This window comes from Melanotaenia boesemani, chromosome 19, assembly GCF_017639745.1.
Source record: "Melanotaenia boesemani isolate fMelBoe1 chromosome 19, fMelBoe1.pri, whole genome shotgun sequence".
Taxonomy (NCBI): Eukaryota; Metazoa; Chordata; class Actinopteri; order Atheriniformes; family Melanotaeniidae; genus Melanotaenia; species Melanotaenia boesemani.
In genome coordinates, this window is record NC_055700.1 from 2,571,954 (window position 1) to 2,589,925 (window position 17,972).

Consider the following 17,972-nt stretch of genomic DNA (forward strand, 5'->3'; position numbering starts at 1 on the left):
CTGTAGATGGTGGATCTTTAAAGTTTTTACAATTTTACATTGAGGAACATTTTACTGAAATTGTTCCACAGTTTTAAAGCCAGTTTGTCTCAGATTGGTGAACCTCTGTCCATCTTTCCATCTGAGAGACTCTGCCTCTCTGAAATGCTCCTTTTATATCCAGTCATGTTCCTGACCTGTTGCCAGGTAACCTCTCAGTTTAAAGATTTATGTTCTGTGGGAATAAAAGAACTTTTTGTGGTTTTGTGGTGTTGTATTAAAACCAACACGTTCTCACTCCCAGTGCATCAACAGTCTGACGAATGGTCAGGGTTCCATAGCGTCACATGCCGACTCATTAGGTACCCGTTTTTCGTCATTTTTCGACGAGTTGAGTTACCCGACAGATTTACATTGAACTCCCACATAGTCTGAAATTGACGCCACGGGAAGCAGTCGGGGTGTCAACAAGGTCTTTGTTGTCATGGTAACGTGACGGTCTCTCCGTCATATAAAGTTATTTGGTTCTTTTATATGGTTTTATTTTTATAATTTAGGTTTTATATTTTCTGCTTACTTTATGAGTAAGTAAGTCTGAGTAAGGAAAATGTCTGAAACTACTGTTATTAGTCGTTTTAATTTAATCAGTCTATGTCACACCAATGATCAGGCCCATTCTAACTGTAAAATATCACTATTACTCCAACACAACCAAAGCGGCCCAAGACGATCATCTATGTCTACATACAGAATCCAATTTTTATTTAATCGAAAACTGTAACCTGTATTACATTGCAAATAAAGTTGTTTTTTTTTTCTAATTCAACAGTGCTTGACGTCATTGTATGCGACAGTATTTCTTTATGAAATACAACATTATAACACAGTTACAGGGAAAAAATGCACGTAGGAGTATCAGACATTTGTAGAAGTGAAGCAAAATATTATTTAAGTATTTTTATGTTTTTGAGAACGACTTTTCTGGAAAGAGCGCGTACACGGAGCAGATGCTCTGACCGGAAGCGTCGTGACGGTGCTGCTCTTTCGCTCCCAAACTACTGTGAAGGTAAGTTGTGTGACTCGTCTGTTACATGTTTTATTTAATGTGATAAATTACTTGCATGGTTTAAATGTTAGGTTGAAGATTAAATCCCCACCAGTTATTCACTATTTGTTGGCAAAAATGAAAAAGAGTCTTGAATTTAACCTTGCTGGCTGGATAGCATCGTTAGCATAAGCTAACACAATACAACATTAAATCCAATTGTGTAGTTGAGCATTTGCATTTAAATACGAGTTTAAAAACTGTGAGTAAATTGATTGTGTGAGCTCCTCTAGATGTTGACATATCATTGTGGCTCACTATTAAAGTTAACTGCTAGTGGGGGTTAACTCTGTGTTAAGTTGTTAATCAAGGGGCTGTCTATTAACGATTTGTTCAGCACCCATTGTAGGTTGTTCAATGCCTTTCCTGCACTATACTCCTATTGTATTGTGCCGGTCTTAAAATGGCAAAAGTTTCCCAGAAAGATTAAATCCGCTAAAATATAACGCTCCGTACTTCCGGTCTTCTTCAAAATAAGTATAAAAAGTATATTTCAGAGTAAAACGTCTTCTAAAACACTGTCCCTGTTTTGCAGATAGAAAAACGTGAACATTTACATTTTTTCATTAAACTTAAGTAGTTATGAGACCTGAATTCACAATTTCTGTATTTTAAGCCTTAAATATAAACATGCTGTTTCTAGGGATGATTGGCAAATAGAATAAGTAATTAATTTTATTGTTTTCTCTTAACAGGTGTTTCTGATCTGCCATAAAGTCTTTGTTTCATTGGTATTTCCACCAAAACCAACAACACAAAGGCACTTTTAAGAGCCACTTTGTCTTGTTACCACGTCTTTGCTGTGAGTGTACCTGTCTGTCTGTTTCTTACTCGTGTGTGTGTGTGTGTGATTGCCTCTTTTTGTCTTATCTGTTCATCTCTTTGTGAGTCCGTCTGTGTGTCTGATTATTTGTCACCATGAGTGATTCAGAAGATCCACTTAGGAGCCTGGATGACCTGGTTGATCAGTATGAGCTTCATGATCACCTCTACAGTCTTGGGGACTTAACTGGTGAGGTTGAGGAAGGGGCGGCGGCAGTATCGGCACCACCACCTGAACCAAGGGTGAGGTGGAGAAAGAGAGACAGCGATGGAAAAGTGCTCTCTCTGAGGCCAAGATCAAGCAGGAATCAGTCAAATCAGGGTCAGTATTTTTTTCAATCAAGATATTTTGATGATGTGATTTGATTTAATTTTAATGTTATGTATGGAGAAATTAGTTTCTTTCAAATACAGCTGTTCACAGTCGCAAGACTGATCCTCCCTTCAGCCCTCCTCACAGTACATGTGAGGTGGCCTTTGCTCCAGAAACTGTTGGTATGTACTTCAATGTCTCTCCAATAGCTCAAAGCACAATATTCATTTATACTCATGTATGAGTAATGTATCTGACACTAAGTTAGAATTTAAATGTTATGTTGTTTTTTTAATACAAACTTGCCAGAATAATGGACAACATAACTCTTAATCCTTTCACTGCCACAGCCACTCCATACAGTACACTTTTAGTATTGTTTTACTTTTTTAACAGAATGTTTTCTACGAGATCTTCAGCACTCGCTGAATGATGCTGGTGATGAGCAGGAAACATCAAGACCACCTCTTCAGTCTTCCTCCAACTGGAGCACACGAAAAAGTGTCTTGTTAGAGAGCTGGAGGGCAGAGAGACCCCGTCTTGTGAACACCGTGGTTTCACAAGAATATGTGGCTGCACACACATGCCAGCAGTGTGGGATCAATCCAGCTGATGTCCGTTGCTGTGACTGTCGACCACGGCCATTCTTCTGTGCTGAATGTGACGTTGACATGCACACCAGACACGTCCTTCATAACAGAGAAGCAATGACAGCCGGATTCTTTCAGCCATTACCGCCAACAACTGTTGTTGTGGATAAGGCTCTTTCCCACTGTGGTAAGTTGTGGCTTGTGAGTATACAACATACTCTACAGTACACATAATGTAATTCTCATTTTCTAACTCACTAAGCTCATTAGTTGTAGTATTTAAACAATTGCTTTTTATCTCTATTGCTTGATCTTGAATTTATGTAGATACTCACAAATACAAACAGAACTGAAAACGTGGTATATGAAACAAAACGAAACCAAAAATGCTGCTTTTAACCAAAATGTCACCTCACCTCAAACAGGGAACCTCAAACTCAGAACGTAAATAGACTTCAGCAGTACGAATTTAACACTCATTACAAAATTCCTTAGCATAACACAAGACACGAAATCACTCCCAAAAAGCAAACTGTCCCACTGTCCAGTTGCTGGCAAACTGTGTCCCACTGGCCACAGTCGCCCCAATTGCTGTCACAGGTGCAGGTTTAAAGACGAATGTCCTGGGGGATTGGTCGGCCTTCCTGGAACCAAATCGTCTGTGGGCCAATCCAGCGTAGAGGATGCTGAATCTGTCTGTCAATCTTGAACTTGTCCGGGTGCAGCTCTTTGGCTAATCAGTTCCTCATCAGTCTCTTGGGCTGAAGAGCTGTCAGCTGTAACATACTTCATGGCCATTCTTTTTCTAAATGTAATTTCTTCTTATAAAACTTAATTCTCTTAAACTGGTTCCAGAAATCTTTGTCTCATTGCAATGTTATATTTCCCATGGTAGTAATTCACATGTATAATCCCTTTCAGAGCGGCTTGCACCGCTGGAGATGCCTGACAAAATTTGTGGTTGTCAACCAGGGTCACTGAGGGTCAAACCAGGAAAGGCTGTTGCTGTGGTCACAATGAATGGTAAAGACGTGAAGAACTTTGATTTTGTCCCGTTTGAAAAGAAGCTTAAAACAGATCTGTCTCTACACGTTTTGTATCTGTTTTATTGTCCAGCATCCTTGGGCTCCTTGACAGTCAATATATAAATTGAAGTTATTATTTATTATTACATTATTATTATTTATTATAAAATCTATTATTAAATTCATCTACAGAACTATTAAGTAATGTATGCCATATTATACAAAAATAACTAACCCTTATTAAGTGTCTAAGGTTTACATTGCAGTGGATGTATTTTTGTTTTTGTTTTTTGTTTTGTTTTTTTTTCTTCATTTTTCTAGGACGATATGATCTCAGCATGCCTGAATTGGGTTATGATACATGCCAAGCCACTTGCCGTGCTGGACTGGACAACCTAATTAAAAATGACTACTGGCCTGCTACTCTTCACTTCGCCACAATATATTCGACAGATGTCTTTTATTCATTTGAAGAAATGACGATGGCGGCAGCAGGACTGTCCTGCCAGGCATTTTTAAGAATGCTTGATTGACGAACTCTCCGCTTTGGCCGTGTGAGCATTAAAGTTATTTATCTTGCAGCATTGCTCATCTCTTCCTATTGTGGGTCGAAGCACTGATTTGCACATTATTAGAAGTTGTTTTCCTTGGTTTGGAATAGACTGGGAAGGTATCAGCAGACAGCTTCCAAAAAACGTATTTTGAGTGGGAGGCTGTCCGATATGAGGTCGACAACATCTGCGAAGAGGAGCTCTTTACCTGTCCTGCATGCACCCCGAATATGCTTGCGGTTTCAGTGGATGGAAACCGCAAGCATTACCGTTTCAAGAATGCAGCTAGGTACTTCATAATGTGTATAATATCCTGTGTGTTTGTAGTAATCAGAAAACATAAGTCTTTAATGTTCACCAAGTAACCTTAGACTGTAAGATATTGTAAACTTCTGTGTACACTTTTGTTATTTAGATCTGAGGAACAGGCCATCTTTGAAGGCGTCTTCATTGCCAAGGACGAAGATGTAACAAAATTTGTGGACTACATTCACAATACAACCAAACACGTAAGACTACAGACTACAAATATATATACTGGGCCACAATAACCTTCTACTGAAGAGTTTTTTTTTTGTTTGTTTATTTATTTATTTTTAGCTGAATCTGTATATTATTTTCCATATTGTAGGTCTCTGGAAGAGGTGTTTGTGGAGGGGAGTGGTCAGCAGCCAGAGAGACCTCCCAGAAATCCACCAGCAAGATAGATGAGGAAGGACTGGAGCTTGCAGTGTGTCAGCATGGAGTGCTGCTCTGTGCTTTAAATATGTACAGAGGAGAAATTTTTGCTTATCCCCTGTTCCTGCAAGAAAAGCTGGCCAGTAGGCAAGTTACCTTTTTTTGTATGGATGTGACTTGCAAATATTGGCCCTACCTCCAAAGAGTAACAAAAAGTTGTCCAGAACTCCAGCACCTTCTTAACATGAAGCCGTTCCTTTCGGTATTTCATGCCAAAGCACATGATTTCAAGTGTGAGGTAAATAAATATTATTATGTGGTAGAATCACTTTATCTGAAGACCTGCATATGACACCAGCCTTTAACCAGGTGAAATGGAGTGGGGCATATCAGGAGGGAGCTGGTTCAACACTTGGGGAGGAGGTGGAACAATGTAATGCCTTCCTGTCCAGGATTGCAGTGACCACCAAGCATATGTCAAAAGCAGGTGCGATGACAACATACTGAACTAGTTAGATCATCTATTGTAATAAGCGAGGATGATAATGAAAACATATTTTCTGTGCTTGCAGGACGCACAGACATGCTGACTCTCATGGCCATGCGCTGGAATCAGCAAAAGTTTGAGAATTTGGCCGCCTCACTGAGTCACCGATACAGGAAGGTAATAACATCAGTGTTGTTTTTTTAAAATGTTTAATATTTCATGTTAGCAGTATTTGAAGTTGTCGGCTGGAGATTTGTTTCTCATTTCTTATTGTCTGTTTGTCATTGTAGACCGCAGATGCGCTGCACAGCCAACTTCAGAACCTTGAGTCCATGAGAGCCCAGTTAGCAGTAACAGAGAGCCAACTGGAAGATTGGGTCAGTGATGTCAAGGACTGGGCAGAAGGTTAGGAAATTATTACTGATAATACAGTTATTAATGGGTACATTAATTTTAGTTCTCTCAGAATTCAAAATAATTGCCCCAGACCACAGTGCATATGTAGAATTCAATTCAGACTCAGCCCATACCTTGTGTTATAAATACAAGACATCCTGGAGGGCAACATTTTGTATTGAGAAATACATTTTCTATTGATCAGTAAATTGTTAATTCTTATATACAGTTTAGCTCGAGATCATTCACAGTGACCCTGTGCCCATGTGAATGTGATTTTAAAATTACTTTTTTAACTATCTTTGACATTGTTGGCAGCTGGAGTGCTGGAGAGTGTTATTTTAAGTGTGTATTTTAAATAGTCAATTACCTTATCATTAAAGTGTTTAAGAAATACTTAAAATTTAGATTAAATTTCACCAGTCAAAGTTAAGCTGAACCCATCTTTTTCTCCTTTGCTGCAGCAACAACAACCACCCATGATGCCGATGCCTTGGCCAGCAGAATTGAAGTGTTGGTGGCTAGCATCAGGAGGCGGTCTCAGCGTCTTTACAGAGATACTGACGGCAACAAAGGTCGTGCCAGGGTCCGCCGCAATATCAGGGAGGAGAAGGGGATACTCACTTCTGTTGTGGAGAAATACAACAGAATGGTTCCAAGCACAGAAACTGTGTGCTTAGAAACCATTCTGTCGGGCGAGACAGTTTGGCCATGGCAGCTACCACACAGTGGTATGTACACTAACCTGTTGATTACCCATAAAGCCTTAAATGTATCCTTTAAATACATGACAGTGACTCAAGTCTGTGTCATACATGCATTCCAGACTCTGTTGATCTAAGGACGAAGAGACGAGCGTTTGACCTCGTCATGGCGGTGAAGAGACTTCAAGAAGAGAAGACCATTCTTGTTAAGGAGATGGACCACCACTGGCAATCTTTCAAGTCGTGCCAGTACCCTGAGAAAGCTGTCCTGCCTGCTTTCTGGTGATGCAGTAAACTAAATTACATGAACACACACAACATTGATGACTGTGGATACAGTTACTAACACAAGATTTATGTTATTGTACTTTTAAGAATCCCGGTGTGGCCTAAGTGAAGAGGGGATGAATGGTCTGAGAAGCATCATCCTCAGAAAGCAGTGGAAAATCAAAGAGATGAGGATGAGCGCAAGGGACTGCTACCCGAAAGTTTTGGGGAGTGCAGAGGACATCATGTTTCTAAAAAATGCCACTGCTGATGAGTATGACAGTGAATCTGAAATTTCAGATGAAGAACTGTAATTGACACCTTTAATTTGGGGGACAGTGTTGTTTAATCATTGCTGTAAAAGTAGTGGTTTGATCCCTCTGACGTTATCACATATGACATTTTATTATTGTTACCAAGGCATCTGTGTAGGAGCACATGGAGGTGGAGCTAGTTTACACTATACTTATACAGTTAGCTATTTGTATAGCGTTTGACAGTAAAATGTGATGTTTTTTGTTCAATTGTACATTTCAATGACTTATTGTCATCCTTAAAATATAATCTTCATCAATTAGGCCCATGAGCCATGTCATCCAATAAAGCACTCCAGCGCTGTGTCTTTGCTTGTTTCTGTGCATCAAATCTTCTACTTTGCTGGCTATGTCTAAAGGGAATGAAGAAGGGGTTATCAAACTGGACTTTATGTCACACAACCCACTAACTTGAACAATAATGTGATAAAATACCGTCTGACATTGTAATAACCCGTTTACTAATAGTGTCTTTTTTTTACTAGGTAGGCTAATGATTTATGACTATTTGTTTTTCTCGTCAGACAAAGTAGTATGATGTTTACATACCTGACATGTTTTGGCTGTCACCTGCAGCCTTCCTCAGAACAAGGCGTTGTCGACGTGTTATCAGCTGTTCTTTGGAGGCGTGGCCGTCCCAGCAAACCTGTCTGATCTGCTGAGACGGCCACACCTCCTGCCGTGTGGTGGTCTCTGGAGTAGGGAATCCCAGGTGTGCGAGCGCATGTACACCGCTTCGTCCCCATTTATGCTGTTGCTGGCCCGCTTCCTGATCTCTATGTAACTGATGTATGTCTGAAGCCGTTGACCACAATGAATTCCCGTCGGAATTAATAAAGTCTTAATCAATCAATCAATAAATCTTTAACCCAACGTTTGAAATAGCTTTTTCTCCGATCCAATAATCCTTGCGCCCTCCCAATCAACGATGTGGTCTGATATGACAGATTTTAAGTTCTCCTGTTCAGCCTTTAGTGAGCCGTCCAGCTGTTTCCCTCACATTTGTTTGGTTTAATTTTTATGTTGAAAGTCTTCCCTCTCTCTTTTATGTATGTTTAAAATTGAAATAAGACAAAATGAACATCCTGAGGCTACTGATTGGTTGGTAAACTGTAGAGTGGATACATAGCATAATGAAACACACACAAATGATTAGTAGCCTATTAATTAATTCTTAATTTCCAATGTGCGCTTTCATTGATGCGCTCAGCCGCAAGCTTTTGCTCACACTTTGATGAACAAGAACACACCTGATAAGGGAGACATAGCCTACCTAAATTAAAATAGTAGGCTACTTTGCAGGATGCTGCTTAGTTGCAACGTAACTATGGGCTACTAAGATATTCATTAAAAAGTTGGGCCCCGGCAACTTTTAGGTTCTACTTTACTTTGAAGCGGACTTGAGCCCTTTCCACTTAGCCATACAGGGTTTTCAGACTTTGTCCTAATCCGTATTAGGACATTAGCTCCTTTTTTGTTGAGTCAAATGCACTGTCAAGGACTGCAGAAAATACCACAAAAAATCGCAAACACTAAACCTAAAACCTAACCTATAACCTACAAACTTCAGGCCTTCCTCCATGCCTTTTGCTATGCCCTAGGTAGTCAACAGTTTTATAATCTCAGAAGGTGACTGCTTTTGATCACTGTTTGCAGGGAAAAAAACAAAAACAACAACAAATGAACAAAAAGCTTTATTTTCAATATTAGGCTTTCAAAGTGCCCTCTGAAAGTAGACTTGGCTTGACTTGTGCCCATGAAATAAAAAAAAAATCAAAACTTTGTCATAGAGCCAAACCAAATATGTCGTTGGAAAGGTCTAGGCCTGGAGAGTAACATATGTCACTATGAAGACTCTATATGGACCCTGCTTTGAAACACTGACCTTTGAACCTTTACCTTGGTGCATGTTTGAATGGTCATAATTTAGCAACAAAAGGGATTACAGACATGAGACCAACTGTTATAGAAAGCTCTGGACCTCAGCTACCATGTAAATTCAGTGAACAGTAAAGGGTGATTTCAAATAGAGTTAAAATAAATTTTCACCAGTATAATAATTCAATATTTAAATTCTAATTACAGAAATGTAATCATAAACCCCTTAAACCCCTATGTGCACTCTAAATACAGTACTTACAACTTCCAATTTAATGAAAAACACTATATACATTAAAAACTACAAATCCCTAGAGCCCTGCCATGTAGTCTGATACAAATCAGCAGCAGACTTGTATTTTTTTCTGATTTGCAAATGAGGGTTGCAAAAATAAAAAAGAAATGTCTTTACACTGCATCTGTATGATCTATGCAAAGAGAAAGGTAAATATACTGATTCTCAGAATCAAATGATAAATAATTAAAACTGATGCCCATAAAATATACCTATCGTATTGTTGAGTTATCAGTAACACCTTGGTTTTTGTGTTCATGTTAAAGACATCACAAAAAAAAAAAAAAAAAAAAAACAAACAAAAAAAACACACACACAGGTGAATAATTTCTGTGTGGGATTAATAAAAATTGCTTGGTTCACTTTGCAATCAAAGATACTTTGACTATTATGCATTTAACTAATTAAAATTTTAATACGTGAGAAGGATGTGAGTAGGCCTACTCCAACACCTTACAGAATCTGATGGGTAACCAAATACAGCGTAACACCTGTGGTCACCCATTCGCTCTCCCTCTCGGTAAGTAGAAAGGTAGATAATTAGATATCACGTAACCTACAGAGAGACAAATGCTAAATCTTTACCCCAAACCAATCGAGTCAGGGCAAGAAGTTATTGACACCTTCAGAAGTACAATGGTAGCAAGTTTGTAGGACTTTACGTTATCGAAGTAAAAGTTAGCCATCTGCTATTAGCTAACATCGCGCCTGGATGGGAAATTAGCATCAGCCAAATAATAGCAAAATATAAATGTGGCTGGTTGATTACAGACTGAAAAATAATGCTGTACCATTGAGTGGGTGTTGAATTTGAGCATTTTAATGATGTTAAAATGAATTAATTGGAACTGGCTAGCACTGAATATCAAAGTTGTGTTCTTTTCAAATTCAAATGTTTTTGTCAAGTAATCATACAATCAGGTAAAAGCATGATTTCCAGTTGGGATGTATTTCTAGTTACCTGTGTTATATCATCTCCAAGCAACCTGTAGCTATATAGCCACTTACTGATGTAAATATTCTGAGGAAGAGAATACCGGAGTGTAACATATCTGGTGTCTTATTCTGACTAGTTTATTGTTTTCTCTCCATAGGTCCTTTTATCATCCACTGTTTCATCCGCTTTCCTAAAATTTAAACCAAAGGCACTTTTAAGAGCCACATCTTGTTATCCTGTCCTAACCTGTTGCTGTCTGAGAGTCTTTCTCAGTCTTTGTTTAGCTTTTTGTTTGTTTTGTTTGTTTGGTTTGTCGGTCCATCTTTACTCTTGTTGTTTGTTCAGTGTTTTTCTGCCTGTCACAATGACACCACCAAAATTCAGGCCCTGTCCATCTTGTGACATTCTGAATCAGGCAGTCAGAAAAACATGTAGTGCCTGTTATGGAAGTCTGTCCACAAACAAAAAAATGAAAGAAAAGGTGGCATCGTTTGATAACCAGTGGGCAGAAGGAGTCCTCAGAAACAGAAACCATGGGCGTATAATTCATTCTGCCCGTATTGCAGTAAGTAAGAATGCTCTTACTGCATATTTGGCATTAACGGAAAGTTCATATTGTAACATCCTGTATATCATAGACTAGGCATAATATGATCTGGCCTTCATTGTCTCCTGTCACTGATCTTTTATCTTACTTTGTCAAATATTTGTAAGAATGATGTCAGTGAAAGAATGAGAAACAGCAAAATAAAAAAATATATATAAATGATAATGCAGCAGGGTGAACTAATGTGTGCCAACTACTTCTGTTATTTTCAGGTGAAGAAACTGGCGGCAATAGGCTATAAGCCCATTTTATTTATTGGGAACAAAAGAGCTACAAAGAAGTGGGAAGCAGACATAATGACACATCTGTCCCCCACTCCTTCTACGAAAACTTTATTGGAGAAAATGCAAAGAGCTTATGAGTTCATCTTGACCAAGGGTAAGAGAAAGATCTTTTTGGTTCAGACATGATTGTTTTATATACATGTAATTTTGTTCATTATTATGTGTAGATTTTAAAGAAAAGTAAACTTGTATTTTTGCAACCCACAGAAGAGCAGCATGACGGCCCTCAGAAGGAGCAGCATGATGCCACCACAAAGGAGCAGCACGCCAGCCCTCCCATGGATAATGCTGTTTTCACTCTTAATCTTGTTCCTGTATCTCCCACACTCCATTCCACTTCTTGCTCTCCATGTTCCTCTACCACTGACACAGCTGTTCAACCTCTGGACACAGCCGTGCCTCCTCTGGACATGGCCGTTCCTCCTCTGAACACGGCCGTGCCTCCTCTGGACACGGCCGTTCCTCCTCTGGACACGGCCGTTCCTCCTCTGAACACGGCCGTGCCTCCTCTGGACACGGCCGTTCCTCCTCTGGACACGGCCGTTCCTCCTCTGGACACAGCTTTGCCTCCTCTGGACACGGCCGTTCCTCCTCTGGACACGGCCGTGCCTCCTCTGGACACGGCCGTTCCTCCTCTGGACACGGCCGTGCCTCCTCTGGACACGGCCGTGCCTCCTCTGGACACGGCCGTTCCTCCTCTGGACACGGCCGTGCCTCCTCTGGACACGGCCGTGCCTCCTCTGGACACGGCCGTTCCTCCTATGGACACGGCCGTGCCTCCTCTGGACACGGCCGTTCCTCCTCTGGACACGGCCGTTCCTCCTATGGACACGGCCGTGCCTCCTCTGGACACGGCCGTTCCTCCTCTGGACACGGCCGTGCCTCCTTTGGACACAGCTTTGCCTCCTCCAAAATCTTGTCAGTCTTTGGGAAAGAGGAAAAGAGGGACTTTGAGTAAGGCGAGGCCAAAGGTGAAGGCTAAAAGGAAGGGTATGTTTTGTTTTGCATATTTGTTACCTGACACTATTAATATTTTGACTCCCAGACAAATTTCACTTTGGCAGTTATTGATAATTAATTTGATAAATACATAAATAGAAGAGCACACTGACACATTTGAATTTCTGTCAGAGATAAATAAAGTTTCTCTTATACTTATTGGATGGCAAATCCAGCTTTCTTTTTGGGGTCACCAAGCCATTACACAGTACACATTACACCACGCCAGCCAGTACACAGGCATATAGCAATAGTGCTATATGCCTAGATTGTCTTCTCTCCTCTCCAATCATGTCCACTGTTACTATTATTATCATTATTAGTCAGATTTACCGATTCTGTCTCTCTCTCAAGCAAGCTGGTCAGGGTAGATGAAGGGCAGTTTTTCCTTGCTGGTGTTGCTAAATGCTTTCATATAGTGCAGTCTACACCTGCACTATATGAAAGCATTTGATCTAGTGCTATACAAATAAACTTTTCTTGTTTTTCATTATTCTAGGTTGCCAAAAATGTAGTAGGCAGAAAGTCTTCATGTTTTACTGCATAACTGGGAGAAGGATAAAACAGGTAAGATGTTGAAGAATTAATTATTTTTATTTGTGGTATTTTCCATTAGGCTGCTTGCTTGTCTTAGTGACTCATCCTGGCCTTTCAAAGACACTAAAACAATATGATATGCTCTATGCAGTGATTGCTTAAACAGCCTAAATTATTGTTGGTATCTCTTTGTTTGTGTAGGGGAAAGCAGAAATGAAAATTCGCTGGTTGCCTTGCTCTGTGTGGTAAGAACAAGCTACTGTTGCATTCATACAATGGTCTCAGGGTGAAACCACTGTTAAGTGGTATTACAAGTATTTTAGGAAAGTTTGTTGGATCATACTTAAAGTAGCACACAGGAAGTAATGTATAGAAAATAGAGCAGGGATCTCCAACTCCGGTCCTTGTGAGCTACTGTCCTGCAGGTTTTGGATTCTACCGTGATGCAACACACCTGACTCAAATCACTGGACCATTAACAGGCTTGTGCAGAGGTGTGTTGTAGTAGGAGACATCTAAAACCTGCAGGACAGTAGCTCATGAGGACCAGAGTTGGAGACCCCTGGAGTAGCGCCTCAGGTAGAAATGATGAAGGATGCAGTAATAAATAAAATTTATTACTGCAGCATCTTGCAGTAAGAATAACAGCAATGACATCTATGTGATTTGATAAGATTTTATTGATGCCATTATTGATTCTGCTTATTAGTCCGATTCTCAATCAATTCCTTATCTGTTCCTGATAAAAATAGACTTACACAGGTGTTCAGTCTCTCAGTGCTACTGTTTTATCATCTTCTCTATTTACCAATGACCTTACATGCTGATAAAAATACGAGACAACTTTTAGATAAGAGAAATGGTTCGTAGCCATAATTTAACTGCATTAATGAATTAATTAATCTGTCTGTATGATAATGTCAAATTGAGGGAGAGGAGGAGATTTGTTCTGTTTTTAACGTTATATATCCAGCTGTGGAGAAAAGCCTCACTCTGGGGTTCCAAGAAAAGCCATTGTTGTAAAAGATGCTGAACAGGCTCAGCAGGGTTGCTGAGGTGAAACCAATAAAGCTCTAACTTCTTTTCTTCACCTCAAAGTTGGTTAAAGTTGGTTTAGTGATGCTGTGTGTGCTGGTCAGCAGGTCTCATCTCATTTGTCACTGCTGGAATTTGCCGCACCACTCCACCAATGTTAGTCTCTGAGTGACAGTATAGAAAGTTCATAATACACCACTACCTTTTCTGAAAATAAATGACAAGAGAGCTGTAGAAAACTACCCCCACAGTAGAGTTCCACCTTTTTCATTCTGTCAACATCACATCCCTGGGTATCAAAGAGAAATCGATAAGCTCAGAGGCATATGATACCGATGGATCAGACAATAAAAAACAATTCTCAACTGGAAACAATTCTTGGTTCCCATCCATAGTGTCAGCAATGATAATAAAATTCACAAGGAAGACAAGGGCAATGATAAAGATCATGGCTGTGTCCAAATGTCCACCCTACTCCCTAACCACTCCTTCACTACATAGGGCTGCACTATATAGCACACTACATAGTGACTCATTCTCTTGGCCATTCGGACAGGAAGCTACCTATTTTTCCATTGCTGCAGACCATTTGACTACCAGGCATCACCATGGCAACCACAAGGTGTGTCAAGGTGTTATTCCAAACCTATTCTAAAGTTGTGTGTAAATATTTTTATTTTTATTACTTATGTTGTATTTTATTCTTTGTTGCATATCTATTCAATAAAAAATGTTTTTTTGCCTCCTTGCACCATGTTGAGCTTCTGCCCACAATGCATTGTGGTCTATATTGACCCGTCTAGTGGCCATCAATGCTCACTACTTTTCAAGATGCATTGTGGGTAATTTTGAGTGCACTACTTTTTTCTCTCTGGACATTCGGACACCCCTACAAAATGGTGTGACCCCTATATAGGGCACTATGTAGGGAGTAGGCTGCACATTCTTACACAGCCATGGACAATGGAAGGGGAGAGCAGTGATAAGGAGGAGAACATTGGTGGTTTTACTGTTGACGCTAACCTCAAAAAGTTCTTTATTTCCTCTGCTACAATGTCATTGAACTCTCTAAAATAAACCCTCTTAAACATTTATCGGAAAATCATGGTTTTTTTTTTTCTCAAACAGCGATCTTGAAGTTTTTCCTGTGTAATGACACTGTGCACTAATGATACTTTACAGTGGCAAAACCTGGGATGATACATGGGAGCCGGCCAGTGAATTCAAGCACTACACTGCCATGGGTGATTCATCACCTTCCTCTGGTTCAGCCAACTAGCTTCCATCATTCCTCCCAAGCAGACTGCAGCATATAACAAAATAAAACATTGTTATTGTGTATATATTATTGCGTATATGTGCCTAACTTCACTGGCTATATTATTTTATTACTTTTATAGTCATTAAGTACCTTATTTAACATTTTTTTGTTTAAAAACTTGCCACACTAATGAGGTAGATGTGTGTCAGAGGATGTGTTAAATAAAATGCACGTTTGTTTAATATATGACAATGCTCACCTGTGGTATTTTTCTTTGTTGTGAATTTTCCTATAATTGCATAATAAATGATAATGTCAAATCACATGATTACTTGAGCACATACATAGAATGTGTTTTAATGAGAACAATAATAATAAGTATGAAAAAGATAAAATTACTAGATTGTCACTACTGTATGGGTTAGAATTTCAGTTAATTGATCATTTATGTTTATGATTTAACAGAATTAATTATATATCAATTTATGTTTATTTGTATTTGATTAGCACAGTTGAATCTGCTAATTGGAATAAGTTTCAGTCAGGTCTTGCTAGTTCCTGATTTGTCAATTTAGTCGTGTGCCTGTGCTTGCACATGAAGTTGGAATAAAAACGTGGTTGCACAAAGTTATCCGTCTCCGTCTGTGGACTCATCTCTTTGATGAGGGAACTTGCAGCCACCACTGAAGCCGCACGTTACATTATAATAACAAACTCAAGACGCTTCCGGTCAGAGCATCTCCTCCGTGTTCGCGCTCTTTCCAGCCCAGTCGTTCTCAAAAACAAACAAAACAACAAAAAAACAAAAAAAATACTTAAATAATATTTTGCTTCACTTCTACAAATGTCTGATACTCCTACGTGCATTTTTTCCCTGTAACTGTGTTATAATGTTGTATTTCATAAAGAAATACTGTCGCATACAATGACGTCAAGCACTGTTGAATTAGAAAAAAAAAAAACTTTATTTGTAATGTAATACAGGTTACAGTTTTCGATTAAATAAAAATTGGATTCTGTATGTAGACATAGATGATCGTCTTGGGCCGCTTTGGTTGTGTTGGAGTAATAGTGATATTTTACAGTTAGAATGGGCCTGATCGTTGGTGTGACATAGACTGATTAAATTAAAACGACTAATAACAGTAGTTTCAGACATTTTCCTTACTCAGACTTACTTACTCATAAAGTAAGCAGAAAATATAAAACCTAAATTATAAAAATAAAACCATATAAAAGAACCAAATAACTTTATATGACGGAGAGACCGTCACGTTACCATGACAACAAAGACCTTGTTGACACCCCGAATGCTTCCCGTGGCGTCAATTTCAGACTATGTGGGAGTTCAATGTAAATCTGTCGGGTAACTCAACTCGTCGAAAAATGACGAAAAACGGGTACCTAATGAGTCGGCATGTGACGCTATGGAACCCTGACCATTCGTCAGACTGTTGATGCACTGGGAGTGAGAACGTGTTGGCCAAAACAAAGGCCGCAGAGCAAAAAGAAATTCTTGCCCAAGAGGTCAATAAAGCTCTGGACTGTGGTATTGCAGTTACCACTGACATGTGGACGGACGAGTACAATAAACGCGCATACACAGCATTTACAGCTCACTTCGCGAGGACTGGAAATTGAGGAGTCGTGTCATAACAACGGCTGAATTTGACTCTACTCTTAAAAAAACAGCTTTTGACATTCACGAACAGATGATCAAAGAGCTTCATGACTTTGGAATTAATGCTGATCGTTTACAAAAAGTCATGTTTGTGAGTGACCAAGGAGCCAACATTAAATCTGCACTCCGGAGCTACAAGTGGGTGCCATGCACCGCACATGTAATAAACATCATCCTCAAACACACGTTTGCTTAGAAAGAAAACACACCACTATACATGCAAGACATATGTCAAGTTATTGACAAATGCAAAAGCCTTGTGACATACCTCAAGAAGTCCAGTACTGTGGTAAATCTCCCTCACGCTGTCATTCAGGAGTGCGAAACTCGGAATAGTAAAGTTGCAATGATGCAGTCTGTCACCAAACAGTATCGCGAAGTCCAACAAGCAATGCAAGAAAAGGACCAACTTCATCGTCTGGATGGGATTCCGCTGGACGTACTGAACACACTCACTGAGTTCCTGGTGCTTTTTAAAACAGCGAGTGATGAGCTTGAAGGGGAAAAATATCCATCTATTCAGCTTGTTGCGCTTTGGTTCTTTAAACTAAGAAAACACTGCGAGCCGCAATTTGCTGACCCCGAATATATGGTTTACATTAGAGCACGGGTAATGCAGCTATTAAACGAAAAACTGTCCATTACCATCACGCACAAGCTTGGGACTTTTCTTTGTCCACGTTTCAAGTCTCTGAAGATGTTTTCAGTTGAGGAGAGACACGCTGTGTACGACCAGGCCAGACGTCTTGTGAGAGAATTGGACAGAGCGCGTACACCGCCACCAAATGTGCCATCGGCGGAGCCAGAAGCCTTGCTCGCAGGTCAGTACAGAGCGTTATATAATTCTGTGCTTATAAATTTAAGGGGTTAAGGGGTGGCCCGCGCATCACTAATAGACATATATACTGTCTCCCTCTGGTGGACACAAGCTGTAACTACACTTCCAAACCCACATTAGAGTCAATATGTTAGACAATTAGAAAAAACTGAAACTGTGTTTGATCCACGAAGTATTTGATCTCATCGAGTTAACCTTAAAGTACAGATAGTTAAAGACAATACTTTCTATACCTTTTCAAAATAAAATGTAAAAGATATTATTATTTGTTTATTTATTCATTTATTCACCAAACATTTGTCTGTATAATAGAAGGCAAAATAGAGAATTCCAAATGTATCTACTGCATAGAAAAGTGTGTCAGAAGTCAAGCAAAGTAAATGAATCAT

The 17,972-nt window shown here is 39.6% G+C and overlaps 2 protein-coding genes across 3 annotated transcripts in view; one reads left to right on the plus strand and one right to left on the minus strand.

The window, feature by feature from the left end:
• LOC121630393 (scavenger receptor cysteine-rich type 1 protein M130-like) overlaps positions 1–17,972 on the minus strand; it is a 98,528-nt gene that overhangs the window by 32,222 nt on the left and 48,334 nt on the right. The gene's annotated exons all lie outside the window — the stretch shown is intronic.
• Positions 463–7,097, plus strand: LOC121629654. 2 transcript variants are annotated; one of them, XM_041969359.1, is made up of 15 exons: positions 463–1,045; positions 1,780–2,228; positions 2,321–2,401; positions 2,616–2,996; positions 3,731–3,832; positions 4,156–4,388; positions 4,496–4,674; positions 4,801–4,894; positions 5,017–5,361; positions 5,433–5,550; positions 5,636–5,727; positions 5,841–5,955; positions 6,411–6,677; positions 6,773–6,932; positions 7,026–7,097. In XM_041969359.1, coding segments are annotated over exons 7-15 (1,251 nt in total). In that variant the 5' UTR covers positions 463–1,045; positions 1,780–2,228; positions 2,321–2,401; positions 2,616–2,996; positions 3,731–3,832; positions 4,156–4,388; positions 4,496–4,615; the 3' UTR covers positions 7,027–7,097. The 2 variants fall into 2 exon arrangements, 1 of the variants encoding a protein (XP_041825293.1); XR_006008400.1 differs by lacking the exon at positions 7,026–7,097 and having other exon boundaries at positions 464–1,045; positions 5,841–5,927; positions 6,408–6,677; positions 6,773–6,864.

Excerpts from the sequence above, each read along its gene's own strand:
- LOC121629654 (XM_041969359.1), top strand. The coding sequence starts at position 4,616 with ATGCTTGCGGTTTCAGTGGATGGAAACCGCAAGCATTACCGTTTCAAG. Across the intron at positions 5,362-5,432 it reads CACATGATTTCAAGTGTGAG|GTGAAATGGAGTGGGGCATA; the intron begins GTAAATAAATAT and ends GCCTTTAACCAG. Across the intron at positions 5,551-5,635 it reads CAAGCATATGTCAAAAGCAG|GACGCACAGACATGCTGACT; the intron begins GTGCGATGACAA and ends CTGTGCTTGCAG.